This window comes from Sturnira hondurensis, unplaced genomic scaffold, assembly GCF_014824575.4.
Source record: "Sturnira hondurensis isolate 20B ecotype Veracruz unplaced genomic scaffold, ASM1482457v3 Scaffold0006413, whole genome shotgun sequence".
Taxonomy (NCBI): domain Eukaryota; kingdom Metazoa; phylum Chordata; class Mammalia; order Chiroptera; family Phyllostomidae; genus Sturnira; species Sturnira hondurensis.
Window position 1 is genome coordinate 31,259,141 of NW_028079044.1, and position 25,906 is coordinate 31,285,046.

Consider the following 25,906-nt stretch of genomic DNA (forward strand, 5'->3'; position numbering starts at 1 on the left):
TTGCAGGGGGGCGGGTCACCCATCCTGACTTTTGGGGATTGGATATCTCCAGGGGCGGGGTTTCTGGTAGGGGTGGCAGTTGGCAGGGGTCAGTTATAAGGTTTGTACCGTCCCTGTTGTGGGGCTTTCAAGTCCTTTTCCCAGGCTGGGTCCTGATCCTCTGGGTCCTCCTCCTTCCCGCGTGTCCGGGATAACCCAGGAAGTGGGGGTGTGCACTGCCTTTGCCTTCACCCCCCACACCCGCTCACCCACTCACCACACACTCATGGCAGGCCCCAAAGCTGCCCCCTCCAGCACCTCACGGGAAGCTCAGGGCTGTGGCAGACTGGCGTCCTGCACAGGAGGTGGCAGCGAGAGGATGGTGGCGGCCTCAGCAGAGGTAGGCGAGTGAGGGGCAAAGGACGCTGGAAACCTTAGGAAGGACCCCAGTCACAGACACCATGAGCAATGTTGCTCACTATTGGTCTGCAATCATCCCCTCCTCCAGTGGGAACCCACCAGGGTGGGCGAGGTTGATGGAGGTGGATGAACACAGAGAGTGGTTTAGGGAGCCCCGGCTTCCACGTTGAGATCCTCTTGGGGGGTGGGGTAGAGGGTGTGGACAGACAATGAGGACTGGGCGGAGCCAGATAAAGAGGAGCTTCAGTCTGCCAGTAAGGTCAAAGGCCTAGAGGAAGGCCATTTGAAAGCCAATGGAAGTCCGTTCGTTGTCACGGTGGCTCCTTGTATCATAGGCAGAATCTTGCAGCCTGTCTAGAGGATGCTCCATGCAATGGCAAAATACTTGGCTGTTTTTAACTGTTCTTTTATTGTTGCATAGTAAGATTTCTTTTTCTCGTCTGGATGTTAGACACTTAACAGATATATGACTTGTAAATATTTTCTCCCATTCTGTGGGTTGATTTTTTTTTTGCTTTCCTGATGTTTCCTTTGATGACTAAACATTTTCAGTTTTGCCGAAGTACAATTGATGTATTTTTCTTTCTGTGGGTGGCTTATGCTCTTGGTATGCTATTGCCATATCCAATGTCATGAAAATTTTCCTCTGTTTTTGCTTGTTCCTATGTATATTTAAAGTTTTATTGGTATATGGGTGATAGAATATTTGCATCTTTGACCTTATGAGAATTTCTTTCCTTACTTCGTATATTTTCATATTTTATATAATCACGTCTGTATTCCCTACATACTGTGGAAAAGGAAAGGAAAGCTGGGAGTGACCTCAGCACCAGGTAGCGTGAGTCGCTCTCTTTTCTCTCCCCTGTGGTCTACGACTAACTGGACACCCAGAAGCAAACAAATGTGCCTCTGCACGTTGCACCAGGACATCCAGGAGGGTGCAGGACCAACTGTGATTGTTTATCTCTCTCTTCCTATAGTTGTTTACAAACATTAGGCTTCCCATTCAATATAAACATTTTAATTTCTTAAAAGAAGTGGTAGAACAGCTTTTGGCAAATGCACTGTATGAAATCCTATGTGTTCACCAAACATGGGGACCTAAATATAATAACCCAATCAACGAATAGAAATGGAATAGCAAAATATAATTTTTAAATGTTCAGAATGTTATGTAAGTAACACAAGGATAATATTTGAGTTGTAAAGATGAACAATAAAAATAATTATAACACACTTACACAGTAAATTAAAATGACGCCTTATAGTTCTTGCCATGCATTGCTTGTGATTGTGATCACTGAGAGCTGGATTTAAATATCTCTCTGGTGTTTACTCATTGTAGAAATTTAATCTACTTGCCCTTCTTCACATACAGTGCACTAGGTAAGAATAGTTGCTTTATCTGACTGTGGTTAAGGTGCAAAGCTCCTACCATAAGCCTTGGTACATAATAAAGCTTCTATCAGTTGAAGATACCCTTGCTTTTACTAGCCCATAACTATAGGATATAGAAGAAAAGCATTCTAGTTTCACAAATTAAAGGTTTCAATCAAGAGCTAGGTTCTGGCACCTACTTCAGCAGAGTCACGGTAATGATCAGAGCAACATTTTATAATTGCATAGAATGTTATCATTTAAAACATATAATAGCCCTGGCTGGTGTGGCTCAGTGGATTGAGCGCGGGCCTGGGAACCACACGATCGCGGTTCAATTCCCAGTCAGGACACATACCTGGGGTTGCAGGCCAGTTCCCAGCAGGCGACTCACGAGAGGCAACCATACATCGATATTTCTCTCCTTCCCTTCCTCTCTAAAGATAAATAAATAAAATCTTTTAAAAAACATATAATAAATATGTTATTTGATGCAAATTCATAGCAATAGCTAATTCATACCCTTTTAAAGTAGAGACAAATGAGACTCAGAGAAATTAAGTGACTTTCTAATAGCATTTAGTTATTAGATGGTACTGGTTGTATTGTGACTGCTTATGGTTTTTCTTTATGCTGGAAAATATCCTGCCCTCCAATTTATTGATAGGGTCCTTGTGAGAACTCCCAAGTCTTACTTACATAAATCCATACTCCTGTCTACAGTGGATTGGCCCAAGTCGGGAAACAAGACTCACATGAATCCAATAAACAGCAGCCCATGTTCACAGTGGTCACAAGTGATTGGTCCAACAGTGGACATGTGACTCAGTCTAAGCCAAAGGGTCCCTTCCCAAGATTCTCTGCACTTGAATCAAGAAAGTTTCTCTCTGATACAGGACTTTAAAATACGTCCGTCTTTGGAGCTTTTGTCTTCTATGAATTCTGTAAAATGAGAAAGGTTATTCTAAGCCAGAAACAGAAGAAGTAAAATAAAAACATAGAAGTAAAGATGAAATAGAGTAAGAGAGCAAATGACCTTGAGTTCATTTATTCATGAGATGCAGGTTTTCCACATACTTATTTTTGGGTTGCACAGGGTACATCAGTATAACTTCTACTTCAGCTGGAGCTAGGGCTTTTAAAATTTAGATCCAAAAGATCCTAAAATGGAGTTTTCCTATACTAACAAACTTGGTGCCCTTTTCACTAGACAGACCACTAATAATCACCACTGTCCTGCAAAAATTCCCTTTTGCCATTTTTATGCATTTCATTGTTAGTCCTAAGTAGGAAACAGCTATCAAGTGTGGTATTGGAATTTTATGCACACATTGAAAGTGTAACAGTATATAGGAAAGAAAAGATCCAAAACAAAGAGGGACAGACCCATGCCCTAAAACTGCTTCAGTTCATCCAGTACATACTGCAGTTCCACTTGTGAAGATTGAATTCCTCCAACTTTCCCAGCTCCATATAATCCCAGCCCATTCCACATGGGTTTTCATTTGTTTGCTTGTTTATTTTGCTGCTGTTTAGAACTCCTGACCCCCAGTCTACTGCCTGGACAAGTCCTCACCTGACGAAGTGTTGTTACCCAGGTCTTGGCACAGAGACAGTTTATTCCAGGAAAACTTCTCTAATCCCCAAGTCTGGGTTCTGCTCATCTCCTCCATGCTCTAACACCTTCATAGTAAACCTGTCCTAACTCTTATTGCTATGCAGTGAAATTGCCTGATAAAAGTCCACCTACATAATGTAATCTCAAGAGGGTAACACCTTACCTGCTCAATCCTCTACCTTCTGTATCTTGTGATGAATGCACAGCAGACAGGCATCAAATACTCCTAATACTCAGTCTTTGTGAATAAACTGCTTGAGGAGTTTTATGAACATCGTATCACCCCCAAATGAGTAGCTGATGGGGAATCTCACTGATTAAGGAATTTGCCCTACTCATTTGTGTTGCAACGGATATTAATTGAAAATAACTCCATTCCAAAATGCCTGGAGTTCTCTTCTGAAAACCCATAAAAGGTATTAAAGATAAATTTCAATGGACACTGAAACAAGAACTGTCTTAGAAGTATATTTAGATAATTTTATTTATATTGGTAATAGAAGACATGAATTACTATCTATTTTCACCAAATATTGTTCACTGAAAAAGCACTTTGCAACAGGTTAAAACTGGAAATTTTAACTCTGTCATCTAACTAGCCAACTGACTTCTAGATTTGGTAATACTATCATAGAGTATGTATTCTCAAAACCAAATATTTTGCCTTATTGTGTAAATATAACTACATAACTAAATCTTTCAGATTATATTACAGATGACAGTGATGAAATAAGGAAAATAACTCAGTTAAGGAACTATGTATGATATTCAAATTCTACCAGTAATTTAAAGGGTACGAAGCCAATGATCCTCTCACTGGGTGACATTAATCTAGTATAAACAATAACACCAGGAGAGAAACAAGCCTGAACACGTGCCTGTCACAAGGATGTAGGTTGAAGGAGGCACAGAGAAAGCCCGATGTTCTAGTTTCACCAGCTGCTCTGATGCAGTGTTTTCACCCTGTTGCAGGTCTGGCCCTTCTGTACACTCCACTGCAGGAGACTCGCCCTGCAAGGGCCTCCTGAGGACACCTGTGAGTGCCAATCGAGTAGGGATCAGGACTCCACCACAGAGACCAACTGCATTTACACTGGCACCGCCCAGACCAACACCAATTATACCAATGCCTCCAAGAACAGTGTCACTGCAGACCAGCATGCCACCCATGACCCAGATGCCCCTCAGGGGCGTGCAGCATGGTGCCACTCAAGGCCACCCCGGGCAAGACCTGGCTGCTGAGTGACCTACAGGAGCAGCCGTGCTGGAGTGTGAGGCAGGCTTCACTTCAGCCCAGACCACCGATATTTGGAACATGGGCCAGAAGGGTTCATTGGGTCAGCAACCGGCGGGCCCCTTGCACCACCCCTTTGTCACATGTTGCCCCTGGTAACCTGGGAATTGAAAACTCAGATTCCAGAAGTTAGTTTGCAGAGGACACTTGTATTCATACAACATCACATCTGCCTATAGTAAATGTTTTGGAAGCAGAGAAATGAAGAAGGGCCACCATTGGGGGCTGCAAAAAAGACAAGGAAAATAACGGAGTCATGGGAAGGAGTATGGACACCCAGGCTGGAGGTTTTGAAGGATGAATCTCCAGTCAGTTTGGCAAACCAAACCACCAAAATTGAAAGTCAGCAGAAAGAATATATTGAGACCCATCTGAAGAGACAAGAAGAGGCTCCCAAGCACATGAGACTAACTCAGATCCGGGGGAAGGGAATGATGACATCCGAGGTGCTGGGTCTTTTGGAGGGCATAAGAGTATATTTAACAACGAAGAGCATGTCCAAAATCAAGGTAGAAAACATAAGACAGGTGGAGAGAAGGAGAGCCCAGTACTTGGGCTCAGTCAACAGAGTCAGGATTCTGAGGTACACATCAACTGGGGGTTAGAGAGCCAGAGAGTTCACATGGACTTGTGGTACAGTGAAAGCAGCTTTCCAAGTATCTTACCAAATCTGAGGTCACAGCAGAAGGAGGAAGAGGGGTACCCAGAGGTTTTAGTCCAAGGGAAGCCACTACTACAGCCCCATCCTCCAAAGATTCCAAAACCCATTTCTATGGGCACCAAATCAAAGATTAGTCCACAGTAGATCCTAAACTACCAGTCCCCAAAAAAGCAGAATTGGTGGACTTCCAGTCAAGATAGCAGCATAGGTAAACACAGCTTGCCACCTTCTACAATGACATCAAAATTACAACTGAAATATACAACAACCATCTCTCAAAGCCATCAGAAATCAAGGTGAATCGAAGTCCAGCAACTATGGAGTTAAAGAAACCACATCCATCCAGATTAGTAGGAGGGTTGGATGCATAGAATAGGCCAGTCCCTAATTCATGTGTGGTGGATAAAAATTTTCGAGGGATATCTCAGGAATTAGGAGTCCCAGCACCATACCAGACCTCACAACCCAGGATTCTTGTGCCAGGAAGATAAGTCCCCACAACCTTCGGGTGCAAAACCAGAGGGGATTGGGCTGGTAGAAGAAATAGGTGGGGGCCCAAGCAGTTGGGGGCTGACCTTGGCCTTAACCACCCAAGAAGTCCCAGAGCCTGTGCACTCAGTGGACAGCTACAGAGCAAGTCAGAGCACCACCCCCCTGCCCCAGCACAGCTGATCCTCCATGGAGGGTGGATGTTGCCCTGCCCAGCAAAGATGATATTTAGAAGCCAAGGGCATAACTTGGATTCCTAGAAGTATGAATCCAAAGCTATGAACAGTGAAATGTCAATAAAATGACAAGAGACAGAATCATGGCTACAGAGAGCATTTTGATGGTTGCCAGAGTGGGAGGGTGGTGGGGTTGTGGGTGAAGAAGGGGGGCAGGAATTAAGGGGGAGAATTAAGAGGTGGTTACAGAGGAGCCCTGGGGGTATAGAGTATAGGAAGTGGAATAGTCAGAGACCAGCATATGCTCGGCACCTGATCAGTGAATGGGCGGCAGGTGATTGGCCCATGCTTGGCACGTGATCAGCGAGTGGGCAGCATGTGATCCTTGCATGCTCGGCACATGATAAGCATGTCTTTGGCAGGTGATCATCAAGTGGGTGGCACAGGATGTGCGATGCTCCACATGTGATCAGTGGGTGATCCCTGCATAATCCACATGTGATGGGCACATGCTAGGCACATCATCAGCAAGTGGGTGGCACGTGATCAGCATGTGATCACCCACATGCTCAGCACAAGATCAACACATGCTCCTCACAGTATAAGCTTGTGCTCAGAATGTGATAGGCACTTGATTGGAACATGATCAGCAATTAAGCAGCATTTGATCTGTGCGTGCTTGGCAGGTGATAGGGGCAGGCTCACCATGTGATCAGCGAGTGGGGGCACATGATCAGCAAGTGGTCAACACATGCTCGTCACGTGATCAGCCAATGGCAGGCACGAGATCAGTGAGTGGGCCGCACATGATCAGTGCATGCTCGGCATGTGATCAGCCAATGAGGGCACGTGATCAGCCAATGGGAGGCACATGATCAGCGCGTGATCAGTGTGTGGTCCGCACGTGATCAGCCAATGGGAGGCACGCGATCAGTGTGTGATCAGCGCATGTTCGGCACGTGATCAGCCAATGGGAGGTGCATGATCAGCGCATGCTCGGCAGTGATCAGCCAATGGGGGGCACGTGATCAGCGCGTGTTCAGCACATGCTGTGCACGTGATCGGCCAATGGGAGGCACGTGATTAGCTAACTAGGGGCACGTGATCAGCCAATGGGAGGCACTTGGTCAGCGTTTGTTCAGCGCATGCTCAGCACGTGATCAGCTAATGGGAGGCACGTGATTAGGCAATGGGAGACACGTGATCAGCGCATGTTCAGCGCATGCTCAGCACATGATCAGCCAATGGGAGGCACATGGTCAGCCAGTGGTTGTCTTGGTCCAGCCGCAGCTGGGTCCAGTATTCCTGAAAGGTAAGATAAGGCGTCAGCAATGGGTAACAGACTACAGCACGCCTCAAAGGACAGTGAAGCTCTGTTCTGTTTATTGCAAGTACAGGCAGGTTTTTATATTTTCATTTTTGGTAGTGATTAACATTTGCAGGTGCATAGCATGATCAGTTAAGCAGAAAAAATCAATACAAAGGTAACCAAGAAAAGTACAAGAATTTCCATAGTTTCAGTTATGTTAAACAAAAGTTGTTTTGACCAGGACAACCATTATCAGACAATTTGAAATAGCTCTACGTACAGAGTTTGAATGTCTTATTGTTTATTGGAGTTCTCAGAAGTCATCATGGGGCAAAAGGATATGCTAGATTGAGTAGAGGTAATAGGAAATTTATTATAAGGCCTTTGTGATGTCTAACTTAGCTATCTATCCTCTTCTGTCTAAAATGTTTCTCTATGTACTATAAACTGTTTCTACATCTTTAATAGCTAACCAGCTTCTCTTATATCTTAGCCTGTCTAATTCTAATTGATATGTATTCCTATTCAAGCTAAAGGGGGGGCTGTTACTCCAACAACTTTTAGACATTCAGGGGTTATTTCATTAGAGGGGATTTTTCCATCCTTTCAGGCAGTTCCATGGGGAATACTAATGTTTTCCCCTGAACTGTCCCTTCCTCTTGGGTGATTTTCACAGGAATAAGTAAGTATAGTACAATGCTTATATTCAGTAGCAAGAGTAAAATAATTAAAATAAAACAGCCAATTGTTAACCCACTTTGGATGCCACGTTCTCTTCTGGGGAGACGAATTTCTTGAACTTGAGTCCTCCGTGCCTGGATCTTGTCAGACAACATGGTTGGAAGAGGAGGTGGCAAGTGAGCGGCACGTGATCAGCGTGTGATCAACACATGCTCGGCACGTGATCAGCCAATGGGAGGCATATAATCAGCGAGTGGGCGGCATTTGATTGTTGCTTACTTATAGTTTGCCTTAAGTTGCTACCAGAGTCTCTTCTGCTACTTGTTTAGAAGTATTTAGAACTTTAAAAATCCGTGTAGCACAGCACAGGAACACAGGGGTATTTAAGCATGTTAGCATGTGGTGAATCTTTGTGGATTTAGGGATCTCTTTTCAATGTCTCCCTACAGAGGCCTCAATTGGTGACTCTCCAGGTGTCAGCCCCGTGAGCACCTCTGCACAGGTAAGGCACCATACTGCATTCAGAAATGCCCCATTCTCCACACCTGCTCTTGTACAATAAAACCTCAATTGTAAAAACACAAGACAGAAGGTAAATTGAGACACTGATTGGTGTAGACTCAGCAGGAAAGCCAGTCAGTGATCCCACCAAAGGTGGGGGGCTGCTTTGGAGGCACTGGCGCGTCCTTGGCTCCAGAGTTGGGAGGGCTGTTCGAGCCTGTTGATGCCGGCCAGGTCGCCCCCTGCGGCAGTGGGTCACAGTCTGAACAGCCCTGGTGAACTGAGAGTTCCTGGTGAGATCCCCCACCTCCCCTCACAGAGGTGGACAGTTATAGGGTCGGATTGGGGTGGAAAAGAAGGGAGGTAGGACTGGGGTGTTATAGCGCTGGAGCTCCCAAACTCTTGTGGTCTTGCCTCACCCCCCTGAAACGTAATATGCCAAATGACCAGTAAAACTTGTCTCTGTAGGTCTCCACTGTCCTTATACTACAGTGACCCCAACACCCTGATGGTGACCAAATCAAGGGCTCACACCTCCGTAATACGGTGCATTGAAAGTATAGGGTGCTCTATTTTAGTTTGTACAAAAATAGTTTTTGTGAAATCAGGTTTTAGGTTGGTGGGTTCCCTGACGTAGAAGCAGAGGGCATGTGTGGGTAGAAGGCACGCTAGTCAGATGGCATGGCCCTTATACATCCCGGGGCGGCCGCCTTCCTGCCTCTTCCCGGGGATGCGTGGGTGAAGGCGCCCACCTTCCCTCTCGGAATGGCTTGTGGTGACACATGGAAGCGTGTCCCCTGAGTCCTCCTGTGGTGGTGGCTTTGGCTCAGAGAGTCTCCTCTTTCCCCCAGCCGCACATACCAGAGTCCCTGGGACCAACCGAGAAGAGAGAATGGAGACCCTGAGCATGCTTGCTGTTTCCTAGGCGGGAAGAGATTGAGCGAAGGTGGGACGTGGTGCCACACGGTGACCTGGGGGGAAGCGGGACAAACAGCTTTCCCTCCTCACGGTCCAGCCCCGGGGAACTGGGGAGTTGAATCTGATATGACAGGGATTAAAATGCCAGAGGGATGCCAGCCCGACCGGCACCTACTGTGCTCCTACGACAGCTGTGCTCCTACTGTGCTCCTCCTGTGCTCCCTTTGTCAGGCCGTTGAGGCTTTGGGAGAGACATTTTGTAGGACCCTGTGGAGTTGTGGAGGCCATCAATGCTCTACAGGAGCCCAGCATTGTGGCGGCACAGGATTAGCAGTTTAGGGTGGGCTCTGGGGTGAAGGCCTCAGAGGGAGGGTGGAGACCTTCGCCTGCAGGCTGGCTGCCCTGCTCAGCAACCCGCGCAGGGAGCAGAGCAGGCTGTGGTGCCCGGAACAGAGGGCATTGGCCTCTTGGAAGTGACCCCAGGGCCCCGTTTCTCAGGATTCAGTACATGGCAGGCAGCTTGAGAAAGGAGGAATGCCCCAAAGCGTGGTTACTCTGATGCACCCGAGCACCTTGTCCGTGCATACATCAGTCCCCAAATCCATGTTAATCAGGCAGGTAACTGGGCAGGTAAATGGCAGAGAGAGGCCGGGGACGCGGGAGAATGCATTCGTGTTTCCTCAGGTCCCATCTTGCTTTATTCAGTTTTCCATCTAAACTGCCAGCAATTCCAGCTGGCCCACGGCTCCTGAGAGACCATCTTGCTTCAGGCAGGAAAGGCCTCAGAGTCCCTTTGCCTCCCAGGAAATCAACAGGCGAGCACATGCCCCATGGCGTTTCCACAGGCGAGGAGCGGAGCTGGGAAGAAACTGTCCTCACTGAGCAGGGCCTGTGTGCCCACTGCAGCGCCCTCTCCTGGGCTCCGCGGGGATCCAGCTCCGTCTCCCTGTCCGGCAGACCGCCGGGTCATTCTCTCAGGTTTGCTCATCTTCAGACTCTAGGTAATGTATAGAGAAGCAAGGCATGTAGTTCTTTCTTCACTGATTGCCGTAAATGCACCTGTCTCTATTCCCTCCTGCCATGGCAGGCATGATCAGCTTTATATTTAAATCACCTGGGGAAGGTTTAAAGCACAGATGTCTCCCCAGCCCCCGCATCCCCACCCCCACACTCACGGACAAGTGCGCCGGGGGAAGGTCCAGGCCTTTGCAGTGTCCCCGTGTAATTCTGCTGTCCTGCGAGCCCGAGAAACCCTCACTGAGAGGGGTCCTTCATCTGAACTCACAGTTGGAGAAGTCGGAGTTCTTACAGAGGAAAAACTCTGATGTCCTGGACCCTCCTGCGCCCCTGGTCTGGAATGTGCCCTGGTGTTTGTGGTGGTAAACGGACCTCGGGTGTGTGTCCTGCAAGCTAAATCCAGAACCACAGCCTCCCAAACAGCTAGACGAGAGGTCTGTCCTCCTCCTCAGCTGTTGGGCTAGACCATCGGGAGACCAGGCGGCATCCCACATCAGCAGGTAGCTTCTGTGACTGAGGACCATCAACAGCTTAAACTCGTCCTCTCCGACTCCGCCCCGTGATTCTAGCGCTTCGAATATTTGAGCAGTGAAGTGTTTTAGTTGCAGCCAGGTGACTCCTGGTTCCGCTGCATTAACTGCAGCATTGACTCGGCTCCCTCCACGTGAAAGCACAGGTATCTAGGACAGGGGGCCGCTTTGGGAGCACAGAGGCATTTCCGACAACAAGTGCGTGCCAGGAACACAGACCACGTGAGGGGGGCGGGACGAAGGCAGCACTGAGACCCCTCTAGTGGCCTTGCGGCTGGGTGCGCGTGGCCGCGGTGCGGGGTTCTGGTCTTAGAACGCGCCCAGATGTTGTCTGAAGCGTCCCCCAGCTGTCCTCCTTGCATCTCAGGTCAAACGGGGGCTCCTCTCGCTGCGGCTCGCCCTGCGTTCCTGGCAGCTGCTCCTCCCCAGCCCCTCCTTCCTGGGGGAGACAGGGCCTTGGCACGCCCTTAGCTCTTGGGACCTCCTCCTGGGAGCGTGTGACCCTGACAAAGGTTAACCAGACTTGGGTGCTTAAGAGCACGACATTTCATTTTTGCCTTAAATATTAGACTAATCAATATATCGCAAGAAGGGGATAGCCATATTCGTAATGTTTTCGTTTGTATCTTCAACAAAGGATGTCTGCGTTGTGCAACTTGATTGATCTTGGCGGCAAGTCGGGGCAGCTGGGTGAGCCCTCAGTTGAGGCGAGGCTGCCGCGGTGACTGTGCGCGTTTTGGTCTTTCTCAGAGTTTGCAGGTGATCGTTCCCATTCCATTCGCTGCCTTTTCGCTTTGTTGCTGGTTTCTTTGCCTGCGTGGAAGGTGTTTTAGTGCGTACAGAATGCTTCCAGTACATGTTACTTGTCCACTACAAAGTGGAAACACAACTTCAAAGCGCAGAGAAGTCAGGTATTTAGTTGCGGCTGCTGTTACAAAATCAGAAAATTGTTTGATTATTTCCCCCAAATAGTCTCCAGAATGCGCTCTGTGAATCATTCTCATTACGTATTTGAGTTGCCAGGAGACAAACTCAGTGTGTTGTAAATAAATAACAGATTTTCTTCACACTCATTGTGCTTTTAAATATTTAAATAGACTTTTTCTATTTTTTCTTGGCCAACTTGAGAAAGGAAACTTACGATAATAGGACGAGTCTTTCTGTATTTGATAGATTTTGAAGACGACGAGAATGTAAGTTTTGGAATTGTTCCATACTGGGAATAAAAATGTGCTTTTGGTTCTGTATCTGTCAGGTACATGTAGCTACCTGTGTGGTTCAGATCTTTTACATGTTTGTTGGTTTTTCTTTTCAATCTGCCAATTACTGAGAGAAAGATGTTAACATCTCCTGCTCTGATGATAAACTTCCCAATTTCCACTCACGTGGTCTGAGATTTAGTTATATATTTTGAAAGAAACTTCATCATTTAAAATTTTGCATGAGCTCCCCCTTCACGGTTGAAAGGCTGCACTGCAACCACCTAACCCAGGATTTCGTACCTGCTGACTAATGCAGAGCTGAGTCAGAACAACTCACACGTGCTGTGCTTAACTTGGTTTCATATTTTTATGCAAATTCCTAAGAAGATGCTATTATCTGGGTTTTACCTTAGGATTTAGGCAGTGGGAGCTCCTGATGCAGGCGTGTCTTGAATGACAAAAACGGTCACAGGAGCTGCACCAGGCTGCATGAGGCTGCGTTCCCCCAACAGTGCACTGGGGTTTGCTTCTCTGCAGCCTCACCGGCACTTGTTGTTTGTTCATTTGTTTATGATGGTCATTCTGACCCATGTGAAGTGGTACCTCATTGTGGTTTTAATGTGCATCTCTCTGATGGCTAGTGATGCTGACCATTTTCTCATCTATCTATGATGTACATCCTCCTTGGAGAAGTGTCTGTTCAGGCCCTTGGCCCATTTTTTACTTGGGTTGTTTTCTTGGTGTGGGGTCATGTGAGTTCTTTATATATTTGGGAGATCAAACCCTTGTTCGAGGTACCATTGGCAAATATGTTTTCCTATATGGTTGGTGCCCTTTTCATTTTGCTGATGCTTTCTTTAGCTGTACAGACGCTTTTTATTTTGAAGTCCCATTTGTTTATTCTTTCCTTACGTCCCTTGCTCTAGGGGATGTACTGGTGAAAATATTGCTGCATGGAATATCTGGGATTTTCCTGCCCATGTTCTCCTCTAGGACTTTTATGGTGTTGTGACTTATATAAGTTTTTATCCTTATGGGGAGTATTTTTGTGTACGGTGTAAGTTAGAGGTCAAATTTCATTTTTTCGCATGTACCTGTCCAGATCTCCCCACACCATTTGTTGAAGAGGCTATTTTCACTCTGTTTTATGCTCCTGTCCCCTTTGTTGAATATTAATTGGCCATAGGGACTTGGGTTTATTTCTGGGTCTCTATTCTGTTCCATTGATTTATGTATCTGTTCTTATGCTACTACCAGACTGTTTTGATTACTGTGGCCTTGTAGTATAGTCTGATATCAAGTACTGTGATTCCTCCCACTTTGTTGTTCTTCCTCAAAATGGCTGTGGCTGTTTGGGGTAATTTATAGTTCAATATACATTTCTGAAATGTTTGTTCTATATCTGTGAAATCTGTCATTGGTACTTTCATAGGGATTGCATTGAATCTATAAATTGCTTTGGGTAGTATGGACATCTCGATGATGTTAATTCTATCAATCCACGAACAGGGTACATGCTTCCATTTGTTTGTGTCTTAATTTCTTTCTTCAGTGTTGTGTAGTTTTCTGAGTACAGGTCTTTTCCATCCTTGGTTAGGTTTATTTCCAGGTACTTTATTTTCCTTGTACATGGGATTTTTTCCCTGATTTCTATTTCTGATATATTGTTTGCTTAAACAAAGACCGCTAAAGATGGAGAGAGAACACAAGTATTGTAAGAGTGACAAAAAGAATGAGAGGTGACCATTGACCAAAAAAATGGTTTCACTAGGCTGAATGGGGGAAAGTTGTAAGAGTGCGGAATGGAAACAAATTGTAGCAAGTGAGAAAGCAAATTTAAAACAAAAATAGTAAGAGGAAAGAAGGATGTAAAATGGGGTAAGAGAAAGGAGGAGCAAAATATGAGAACTGAAATAAATTACACTATAAAATCCAGTGACTTAATATGTACACATTCGAAGGATAGCAAATGAACGTTAAACTGTGCAGGAAAGAAAACATCGCAGATCATGGAGAATTCCATGGTGGGTTTCACCTTGGTAGTATCTAGTATTTGCCACTGTTTCTTCTTTCTGGATCCGCCTATGGTGATGTCAGATGGTGACCCCATCTGTCCTTAGGCAGCCTGTTCCAAACTTCCAGGGATCTACTGTCTGGGGCTGACCCCTTCAATTGTTCATCTAGTCACTCTGCACTCAGCAGTCAGGCTTAACACCACGGGGTTCAGCGGAGTCCCTCCTGGAGGCGGGGCTCGTGCTTCCCCCAGGCTCAGGCCACTCTGAGGGGAGTGGTTGCCTGAGCAGGATGGCTGTAGCAAGTGAGAAAGCAAGATTTAAAACAAAAAGAGGAAAGGAGGTAAAATGGGTGGTGACTGAGCACGGGGATCCTGGTAGCTTCTCTCAGTTCCTTCCCCAAAGCCACTGTCCCCAGTCTCTCCTGAAGCATCGCTAGTCCACTCTGCCCTCCTCTGCTTTCCTGGAGCCCAGGGTAAGTGGCAGCATATGAAAATTTATGCACTGGTCCTTTACATAGCTCACTGTGTCTCTGCTCCTTGTGTCTCCAGCTCTCTGCCTCTGGTAGAGAGAAACCCAGCAGCTTTCAGGGCTAGATGCTTTCTGTACTTCCTGGGCTCTGGTGCTGTAGGCAGGGGAGCCCAGCCTGGGGTTTAGACCCCACACTTCCCAGAGGGGCTCTCCTTGGCTGCTTCAATAACAGCCGATGAATGTGGAGGCCAAGCTTGGCCTACCCAGCGAGGGCTGCAGCACCTCCACCACATGGTAGTGACTGCGGGGCCAGCGGAGCACCTGTGGGGCCCTCAGCTCCTCCTCCTGCTCCACAGGGCTGGGTCCTGCTGCAGCTGGTGGCCTGCCACGGCCAGATCTCAAACTGCAAGAGAGGGGTGGGGGTGGGGGAACCACACTGAGTGGGCCTGGGTTGGAGTGTCAGGGGCTTTGGGCAGAGGCAGCTGTCTAGGGCACTGTCCTCGTGGGGGTGCTGAACACCCAATGGCTAGACTGGCACTCCGTACAACCCCCTGACAACACTAACTACCGCAAGAGCCTCCTCCAGTATATTGTGGGCAGACAGGCTGGGCCTGGCCCCACTCGGTACTTGCTCACCTGTAGCCTTGGTCCCTCATCTGTGGAAGGCATGTTGCGGCTCACCGAGCTCTTTCCTCACACGCGTACTTCCTCGAGGCTCCGCAATGCTGTGCACACTTGGAGGCTGGTTTAATGTTCTTGTTGGGGAAAGCTTTTAGAGAGGCTTTGGGCTGCCTCTGGGGCTGGTGGCTGAGATGGCCTCTCACACATGGGGGCTTCCCAGGGCCTCTGGGCAGAGCCCAACTGTGGGGCTCAGCAACGCCTCTGGAGCACAGTGTGGGCTTCTTACAAACCCTCCCTAAATGCCCAAACACCATGGGCAGGTGGGGTCTCCTTGCAGGACCGTGGCTTCTCCTCAGTCCCTGACCCTGTTCCTCCCTTGACTTCATCTCGTTTTTTTTTCACTGGAGCCAATCACAAAGGCACCTTCCTTGCTTTGGGCTTCCCCTCCCCCACCATCCGTGTGCCCCATCTGGCCCCACTTCCAGCTCTCACCTGTCCCACTGGGGCTGCTCCAACCAGGGGGGCTCTCGTGTCATCCCCTTGTCCACTGAACTCGGCCTGGAGAACACCCAAGCTCCCTACTCGTGGCTTAGGCAGCCCACACAACACAGGCCTCCCCTGTTTCTGTTCTACGTCAAGCCTGTATAGGGCCCCCCTTTGCCCTCTGTTCCCAGATCACCTGGCTGGCTCCCCACCCAAGGTAGGCACTCGGACATTCGGTGACCTCAGCCTCTTAGAATTCTCTGTGTTGCACTTGGCACCCTCTGATGCTTTTGTTTTTCTTGGCTTACAAAGTTGGCGGACATTCTCATAAGGGAACGCAGGCCCTGCTGCCTGCCCGTTTGAAAGCCAGTCCTGGGGAGGCAGGTGCTGATGTTAAAGCAAATCGGTTTGTTCAGACACCAGCCACCTGGGAGACGGGGCACTCGTGTCTCAAAGCCCCGGTCCAGGATCGTTGTTTTAGAACAGTGACTGTTATGCTACGATTTTTATTAAGAGTCTAAAGTCTTATGTATCCATGAGGCTGCTTCTGACTGACAGTAATCACGTCACAGCACAACTGCTGAGGGGGACGTCCATTCTCCAAGTTCTGGTAGCTTAGGGGGGTGTACAGGACTCCCTCGACTGGCTTCCATGCAAACTCTACTGGAAGCGCTACTGGAGTGCCGCCCTGGGTCACTTCATTTGCGAATGTTACGTGGTTGTTCAGGGGCCCTTTCATATGGTCTGATTCTCATGGTATTCTTACACGTGGTGGCACGTATGGCATGGGTACTCCCGAGCCAGGAGTCTGCCCTGGACCAGTCACTGGGCGGTAACTGTTTCCCACGAAAACAGACCCACAAATGAGGTCGAGTCTTTCCAAGTTCTTGGCTGACTTCTCCACGATGTGACAGAAAATCATAGTTGAAGCCTCTTTTCCCTGTAGCCAAACACTGGGCCGAGAAACACCAGCCAGCCAGGGAAAAGAGCACCTGGCAGTGCCGGAATCCAGAATTAACGATGACGTGTTGGTTCTGGGGGTAGCTATGAGTATTATGTCCAGAGAGCCGCAATAAGCGGAAGGTGATCACTTTCCACATAACCCAAAAGTTCTAATTTCCATCTCCACGGCAGGCAGGCAGGGGCTGACGACAGCCCATTCTGCCACTGGAGCTGGAAAAACAAGTTCTCCCAAACCTGCCCCGTAACTGGCCATTCAGCTCGGTTAGCTGAGTCTACCTGAGAAACGTCCCTCCCCATTCTTACACTTTTGCCTGAAGCCATTCGGCAGGGGAACAGGCTTTCTGGTAGACCCACTGCAGGTGAAGCCTTATCGTCTGTGCACCTGGTTCCTGCTCTGCAGGGACGGTGATGCCCCTGCAAGAGCACAGCCATGTTGTCGGACTAGGGAGTGTAAGGGTCAGAGGTATGCACATCCCGGTGCAGACTGGGAACAGAGCGACCTGTGGACATAGTCTGGGCAACACTTTCCTCATGGCCAAAAGGGGATGCACCTGGAACTTTGGAAATGAGGAAGTTAAATTTCTAGACTTCATGTGCTGTGTCGTATGCAAGCCCAGAATAAAGCATCACCAATACCAGATCAGACTGCCTTTGTTCAGAACCCTGCCCACTGGTGTCCCGGGAGAGAGCTTAACCCGTGAGAAAGGGCAGCCTGGTCCCTGGCTGGAAGGAGACACCTTCTCACAGCTCAGTGGTAACAGGACGGGCTGGTTCTGGCCTGTCGGGAAGGCTGCCTGTCTGGCTCTGCACAGAAGCGGAGTCTCTCAGAAGGCATTGCGCCCTGACCACCACAAACCACTGCACTATTGTGTCCAGACCTGTAAAAAGAAAACTAGCCCTTTGAAAATGTCTTGGAGGGAGGGAGATCCTGTTGAAATAATGGCCTGAATGTGCTCCAATGGCTCTCCATGGCCAATTGAACAGAGCGGTTAGGGGAGACCTCATTGATCGCAGACATCTGGTGGCGGGGGGGGGGGCACGGGGGGCAGGACAGGTCACCCAGACAGGAAGAGAAAATGCATGTGCAAATGTCCCAGGCAGAAGCATGGCCTGGCCTGGGATGGGAACAGCCAGAAGACGGGGACATGTGTGCCATGGGTGAGGGCAGCAGAATTGGGGGTGAGGCGGCTGTCCCAGGCCCACAGTGAGGGCTCATCCGTGAGCACTGAGAAGCATGCAGAGCCAGGGAGGGTTCTGACCAGGAGCGACATGGTCTTACTGAGGTTTTAAAGACACTGTGGTGGCTGCTGTGGACAGGGCTCTCAGCACAGCCACTGGTTCTGGCCCAGTCTTCCACAGGCTGCTCTCAGCCCCTATGTCCCATGAAACGGTGACTGGGTGGTTGACTGTGAGACCCAGGGTCCAAGGTCACAGAATGACCATCTGCTCACTTCACTGCTTTTGTTCAACCAGGACGAGGGCAATCTGTCCCCCTCCTGCATCCACGCACAGTGCCCTACATGTGTCCGCAGCACCCTGCTCCAGGACGCTGATGACCGACACAGCCACGCTCCCCACCAGGCGACGAGCTCCCTTCAGGCAAAGCAATACAAGCACACATCTCTACAGAACTCATGCTGAGTCTTTTATTAGCCAGGGTCCCGTTATCTCCAAGACACACAGCCGACCCAGGGCGCCCAGTCACCACTCTGTCCCTGCAGGCAGGGCTGACAGCTGTGCCACGTGGGGTGGGAGTTTCTGCAAAGTGGCCTTGGGGCGTGACTTCCTCAGGACAGAGAGCTCCATGGGAGGCCTGGCCTGACCCAGGCCCCCCTCCTCTCCACACTTCACAGGACGCAGGCCAGGTGACCCAGTGCTGAGGAGCAGAGGGAGCAGCTTGAGACGCTCCCAGTAGCTAAGGCACAGGAGGCTTGTCCCCGCCCCCCGCCCCAGTGGCTTGTCCATGTCCTGACTGTGAACTTCATTCAGCACTGCAGTGAGACGTCTTCTGACCACTGAGCTTTGTGAACCCTACAACTGAGGAATGAGGTTGAAGCACCTGAGTGGAAGGAGAGGTGAGTGCACGTCTGCCACACCCGGGTCTCACTCATAGCCCTCAGGAGGCCGTGACCTTGGTGGGGAGGAACTCTGGCACGGGACACCCCAACTAGGAGTGGACCGCCCTGCCGGTGGGCCTCTTCTCTGTGAAGAAGCTTTTCAGCAGCAGCACCTGGCTGACGCTGACCACAAACAGGGCGATTGTCTCACCGACGGACCAGTAGGAGACCCGGCTATTCAGGTCTTCGGCGCGGGCCCGGTCCTGGGCTTCCCGGAGCCTGTAGTGCGTCTGGGAGTCAATCACCGTCTTCAGGGCCTCGTGAATGGTCACACAGGCAGACTCCATCTGAGCGGAAAGAGAGGGGCAGTCACACTGCTAACCCTGGGAAGGGCGGGTGGGGCCCGGCACCCAGCAAGTATTGTCATGAGTATCCGAGGTGACATCTATATAACGCTGCAGGCTTCCCTTCACCTCTGGGAGCCCAACTGAGGCTCAGAGAGGTTAAGTAATTTTCCCAGAGTCACACAGTAAGTGGCCAGGGCTGGATCTGAACTCAGGACTCTGAGTCCCGAGCCTGTTTTCAAGCACTCCCTTGTTCTCCGGTTGAACACTTCCAGAGCTCACATAGGCACGTCCATCATCCCAGAGAGGGAAGAGGGGACCAAACTGGGGGGGAATCAAGAAAGAAGTCACATCATGTATTTAAACTTGTGTGAATCTGGGCATTTCAAGACAGAGCATTTCCAGAAGCCTCCTCAGTGCTCCCTCCTGTCACTGCCCGTGACTGCGATGCAGGTAGAAGCAAGTTCTCTATTTACGTCAGCCTGGTGACCTATGGAGGGCCACGGTTACTGAGGGTGGGGCTGAGGACTCAGGAAAGACACCTGGGAAAGTAAGACTGTAAGAATTCTAAGTCCTGCTGGGTGTCTGCCAGCCAATTCCTTCCGCTGACTCACTCACTTAGACGCATATGAAGTATCTGCTCCTCACCCAGGCATTGTTCTAAACCCAAGGAATTGTGGGATGCATCAGCATCAGACAAAGTCCTGGGTCTCAAAAGTTAACAGTGTTAAGGTGAACATGATTAATCCATGTCATATTAAAAGAGCCAGTTACAGGGTGCACAGAGTTTGGGGGACACCCAGGAAAGCTGCTAATCCTGCCACCGGAGACGGAGGAGGGCGGACACAGGAGTGACCAACTAAGCCTTAATGGTGGGCAGGCAGCACAGGAGCCTGGGCTGAGAGTGCCTGCAGGGCCCAGCCTGGGGTGTGGGGGAGGAGAAGGGGTGGGGGGTGGAAGCTCACAGGAACAGCCCAGAGGATCAAGGCTTTGCTGTGAAGCTCTGTGAGCAGAAGAGCAGGACGAGACCCACTTTCAGAGAGCCCCCTAGCAGCTATGGTACTGAGACTGGCTGGAACAGTCTGGAGGCTGGGAGACCACTCAGCTGCTGCACCTCCCCTGGGATGGAGACGAGGGCCTCAACTGAGAAGGCTGCCAAGTGGGGAAGGAGAGTGTGTCTGGGATTTAGGGTGCTGTGGTAACAGGACTTGGTAACAACACGGGCCATCCTTGAAATGAGTGGGCCGGATGGAGATGGCACTCTGTGCACGTGTACACACACGTGCATACATGCACACATATATGCACACAATTTAGTGTGTCCCGAGCGCACTCAAAAAATGCAAAGTGCACACTGACCTGGGCACTCCCTGGACCCCAGGCCCTGGGCCAAGAGTCGGGCAACACTGGTTGGCAACTCCACGCCCTCTCCTGGGGTCCAGAATCTCTGAAGGAGGAGGGAGGAAAGAGGACGAGGAACAGGGAGGACACAGTGGGTCCCCAGCTTGCCTGGAGAACAGCCACCAAGCCTGGCAGGCTTCTAGCATCCTGGAGCCTCAGGGGGTTCTGGTCCTCCTGGCACTTGGTCTCTGGAGACAGCTGACCTGTCCCCCTCCTCCACTCCCACATCCCGAACTATCTCTGCCACCCGGTGGTGCTCAGACCTCGAGCCCTCAGCTCACGAGGGCCTCCGGGACAGAACTCGAAGGAGGGAGACATCCGCTGGCCTCAGAGCAGGAGGGTCTGGAGAACCTTCAACCTCCCTCGACCTCCGCTGAGGCAGCCCAGGGCCGCCTCTCAGCTCTCTCAGAAACCTTCACCCCCCACTCAGACCTGCCCAGCCCCCGGGCTCGGCCTCCCTAAGTGGCTCTCTCCTTGCCCATGCCCCCTCCTAGGAGCCAGCCATCCCAGAACTCAGGCCACAGTCGAATCCCTGTGGCCCGTAGCCCTGCCCACTCCGGATCCTGCTCTTTCACTCTGGTGTTGATTCTGATTTCAGAAAATGTGGCCCCTGGGCCGCCACGTGCTGGAGGACCCGGGGAAGCTGACACAGCAGCTGCTGGGCCAAGCTGAGCAGAGTCAGGAGTCAGGACCAGTAAAAGAATGACAGTCACGCCTAGTCACCGCACACCTGCTGTGCTCCCCCCTCACTGGGTGGCATCGCCCCCTTCCCCCCCATGCCAGGCAAACTCCTAGGCAACTGCCCCCATTTTCACTTTTAAGAGAAACCGCTCCCTGCGAAGCGGTCCCCGATTCTCCTGGAAATATTGGTGGTTCCCTCCCCTGAGACCCCCCTCAGCCTAATGCCACAGCTTTCTGACCACGGCATCCTGTGGCCAAGTGATTGCAGGTCCAGACTCTGCCTGGTGCTCCTGATGGCAAGGACAGCACCTTGCAGCCTCAAACCCCGACCCCCGGCACTGTGTGCAGACCTGGCTCCCCCCCACCCACACAGGCGGGCAAGGGCAGACACTGGGGGTCTCCGTGCAAGGCGGAGGAGTCAGAGGACAGAAGCAGAAAGAAACACCCATTTTGAGGCTGCGAGGGAGGAAGTGCAAATCACACCTGCAACAAACTCGAACTCTCATTCTGAGCCTCCAGGAAAGAGTTTCTCTACTGCACTCATCCAGTTAGCCCCCCCTCCCCCGAAACTGGTTTTCCACCGGTTACAGAGGGAAGCCCTTCCTGCACTGCTCCCATGTTGTGGACCGCTCTGCCTGGTTCTAGGAATTGTAACTCTCTACCCCTGTGGCTTAAGGATGAGTGAGCAACTACCTCTGGAATGCGCCGCAGGAGACAAAGCTTGTCTCTGGTAGCAAACGCTGCCCCCAAAGCATGGTTGGAAGGGTAAGACCCCTTCAGAGGAGGGACAACCTAGGCCAGACATGACCACTTGGGAGGCCAACATGGAAGGACTTGGGGCGGGCTTCAACAAAGAGCAATGGACTCTCACTCCCCTGGCTTTGACATAGCCCGAGTCCCCGTGTCCTCTGGGAGAAGCGCTTCCTGGCTCTAATGCCCTTAAGCCTGAATACCTGATGGGGAGGGGTGCAGCTCCTAGCCTTGCTAGAGCGTGTCCTGGGGGAAAATGTGACATCACAAAGACTTCCTGTTAAACCTGTGAAATCTGCTCTGCTAAGAGTGCTTTCATTCATAGGTTAAGGGTTCGAGCAGGAAACCCTAAAACTCTCTTCCTGACTCTGACTCGGACTAAGCCCTCAGATTTCTTTGAAATGTTATCTACTGTTTGATCCTTGCCACCCCGTATCCCTGTGTATTACAACCCAATAAAAGCCCTTGGAGGAGGGGGCTCAACGCCTTTTTCCCCTGAGAAACTGGCCACTGCTCAAGGCCTTTTTCCTCTGGGAAAATGGCCACCTCTCCTCCCCAAGCAGATCACATCATGTCTCTGTCATGTTTACTCTCATCCATGGCAGCTGGGGGGACTTGCGAGGAAAGTCACCCCCACAGTCCTGTGTGCTTACAAGATCTTCAGAGCAGATGCCATTTCCTCAGTTACGCACAGGACTCTCAACAGCACAGGTTGCGAAAGACGCCAGCATAGCCCGGGCCGGGTTTCTGCTGGTGGTGTCCAGCGGAACCTCCCATGCAGGCCTCGAGCTGCCTGAGCACAGCGGTGACTACAGAGCACTGCAAAGGTTGCTGCAGAGCAAACGAGGAGGTACATTTTTAAGTTAACTAGAGAGCCACCATAAAGAGTGGTTCTGCAACGGACCCACCAGCCTAAGGAGGGCAGAAGACCACGTGCGAGCCCACAGCCTTGCCCCAGGGGAACGGAGCATGAGGCCACCAGGGAGGGCAGTGCAGGAGGCCATTAGGCTTTAGTTCTGGGGCAGCTGCAGCCATGGATGGTCATTCCTGTGTTGCAGGAGGCCTCCCTGTCACTCAGCCAGCTGACTACCCGATGAGCTCTTTTCCCCGAGTCACGCCCGTATGCTGGGTACCATGGCTACAGGGGAGTAGCACAGGGCCCGCACAGGGAGGAGGGAGGAGCCGCACTAGCAAGGAAGCCTGACGGAGGAGGCCAGGTCAGATTAGTTAGCCCGGGCAGCCACGGGTGGCAGAGATGACCATCTGGTCCCCGAAAGTGTTCACCATCTCTCCAAGTGTGCAGCTGTTCCCAGGAGTTGACAGCCCCACTGGGACTGTACTGCCTGCCCTTCTTTCTCCCAGGTAGGCCACAGGGCCCTTTCTCAACCCCAGATCTGAGTGAAGTATGTACTGCTTCTGGGCTGGGGCTTTGGAGAGGCCGGTGCAGCTTTCTGGTCATCTCCCTCTGTTGGTAGCCAGAGGCAGAGGGCTCAGAAGCCCCAAGGGACAGCAGAACGAGAATAAGAGAGCCTAGACTCCTGAGCCATTCCATGGAGCAAAGCTCTGCACCCCTAACCGCACTCCCCAAATACTAAGTGAGAAAACAACCACCTTGTTAAGCCACTGATAGTCAGGGTTCACATGTCACCCTAACTGACACACCACGCGCAGAGTGGACTCTGGTCTTCCCACACAGACATGTCAGATAAGCTCCAGCTGTGGGCACTCGGAAGGCGGTGCTGTGAGGAGGACCAATGGGAACTGGAGGACACAGTGGGAAGCCCAGCAGGGAGCAGTCAGAGAGTGGAGGGGCAGACCAGGAGAGCACAGCGTCCTCTCGGGCTGGGTGTGAAAAGGTGGGCAAAGCCAACAGACCATGGACTGGGAACTGGGTGGGTGGTGACTCTGCTCACTAGCCAAGACAGGGACAGGAGATGAAGGACAGCCCGAGGGGTTCCGCTAGGACCGACACTATGTCCACTCACCTGGGTGAGAGCTGTGACCCTGTTCCCCATTTCCGGGAGAATGGGGGGCTCGTTGCCCACTTGAAAGTCAAAATAGACGGTCTTGTGAGAGAAGGTAGAAAACTCATTACTGAAGCAAAACTGATACACGCCCTTGACCTCAGCCTGGTATGTGAAGCTGTCATACTGCTTCTTGGTCTCCTGGTAGATGGTGTTTCCCAGGGGATCCTGCACATAGCAGTCGACGTCGTAGTGGCCTCCACTGATGACCTGACAACACAGACACACCCGCAGCCCGCTGTTACCAGAGAAGATCTGCACTACATGCTAGCCAGGCATGGTGACCCGGCTGCATAAACATTTCAGTTCATTACACTTCACAGCCTTCTAAAGCAGCTGCTGCGACACCCCTATGTCATGGAGGATGATACCGAAGCTGAGGAATGTCAGTAAGCTGGCCACGGTCCCCCTGCTTAAAAAGGGCAAGGCTGGGATCTGAGTCTCTGCCTGCCTGACCCCTGAGGTTTTGTTTGGCAGGAGGGCAGTGAACCCCATCCTTCCCACTTTACAGAACAGGGAACTGAGGTCCACAGTTAAATCAGCTGTTGAGCAGGTCTAGCTGATGTTAATGTTATCACCTACTGGAATGAATGGAGAGGCAAATACAGGCTAAGCATTCACAGAATCAGCAACTGTCAGAGGTGAGGAAATCCTGGGGATCATTCTCTTCACTTTGCCAATGTGACAAAGTTAAGACCACACGGGTGGTCAGTGGCTATACCCAAGACCCCTCTCATAAACTGCCTCCACCTGCTTTAGAACTTTAGAATTTCCATCTAGATGGAAGAATCTGCTTTATCAGCACTAAGCTTCCTGCTGCTGGAGGTGTATAAACCCATGCTGCACTCCCCTTCACAGGGATCCCTAATCTAGGAATGACCAGATGGCCTCTCAGGCCTCTCCAGCCTCAGAAGGACCACTTTTTCGTGACTGCACCTAGGCTGCCCCCTATTAACCAGGTGCAGTATGTGCACCGTCCACAGAGCTGTGAAAGTGGGTGAACTGGGGACTCAAAGAGACCACCACACAGGCACAAGGCTCCCTAGCCACAGAGGGCCCACCATGGCCCGCCCCCAGCGCTGCTGGTGCCACCTCATCTCTGGGGTGGCAGCTAGCCAGCAGTGTCTGGCTGCAGACGCTTTTCTGGGTACGTTCCCCTCAGCCCCCCAAACCTAGCTCTGCTCACTAACCCTTAGGCGCAGGACCTGTTCCCCGAAACTGTGAGCCCTGAGGCCTCTCAAAAGAGCCCGAGATGTAGGCACAGGGAGCTTCACTGAGCCATACGGCAGCCTCCTAGCGTCCTGCCGCCACAATGAGGCTCCCTGTAAATCCTGCCAGGGATCCCAGCTGTGCTGAGACCTCTTGTCCAAAGCGCCCGATCTCATCCCTTCTGTGCTTGCCGCAGCAACGACTTTAAAGGCGCGAAGAAAGAGAAAATCAAACCACAAACCCACTTCCTCTCGCTGCCATTTTCAGTACACATGGGGACAGAGATCCAAGATGCTTGGGGCAGAACCTGCGTCCAGCCAACAAGAGGTGGCACGCCTTAAGAGTCCTCGGGCCTGCAGGATTCATCCTGACCAGCTCCTAGGGGTGCTGGGCCAGCTCAAGCATCCCCACCCAGGGAACCCCCGGGTGCCAGGCAACACTGGAAGCGGCGGGACGAGACCCCACCTGGTAGTCCAGGGAGAACCTGACGCCCTGCTCCACGTCCTCGTGGAAGCACTGCTTGGCGCTGTCCGGCAGCTCGAAGGTGAGCTCTGCGCCCCGCGGCCGCTCGGCCCGCAGCAGGAGCAGCAGGAGCAGCAGCAGCAAAGAAGCGGAGCGCGGGGCTACGCTGCCCATGGCCGGTCCCCAGAGGCAACTCCCAGCAGCTGCACCGGGACCGACGTGGCGTGAGCGGCGCTGGGCTTCCGGGAGGCTGCGG

The 25,906-nt window shown here is 50.9% G+C and overlaps 1 protein-coding gene across 1 annotated transcript; it reads right to left on the reverse strand.

The window, feature by feature from the left end:
• Nucleotides 1–18,346: 18,346 nt before the first annotated feature.
• Nucleotides 18,347–25,906, reverse strand: TMED3 (transmembrane p24 trafficking protein 3). The gene is made up of 3 exons (XM_037048390.1): nt 25,654–25,906; nt 23,941–24,189; nt 18,347–19,126 (listed from the first exon to the last, which is right to left on the reverse strand). Exons 1-3 carry the CDS (start codon nt 25,822–25,824, stop codon nt 18,890–18,892), a joined length of 657 nt encoding a protein of 218 aa, XP_036904285.1. The 5' UTR covers nt 25,825–25,906; the 3' UTR covers nt 18,347–18,889.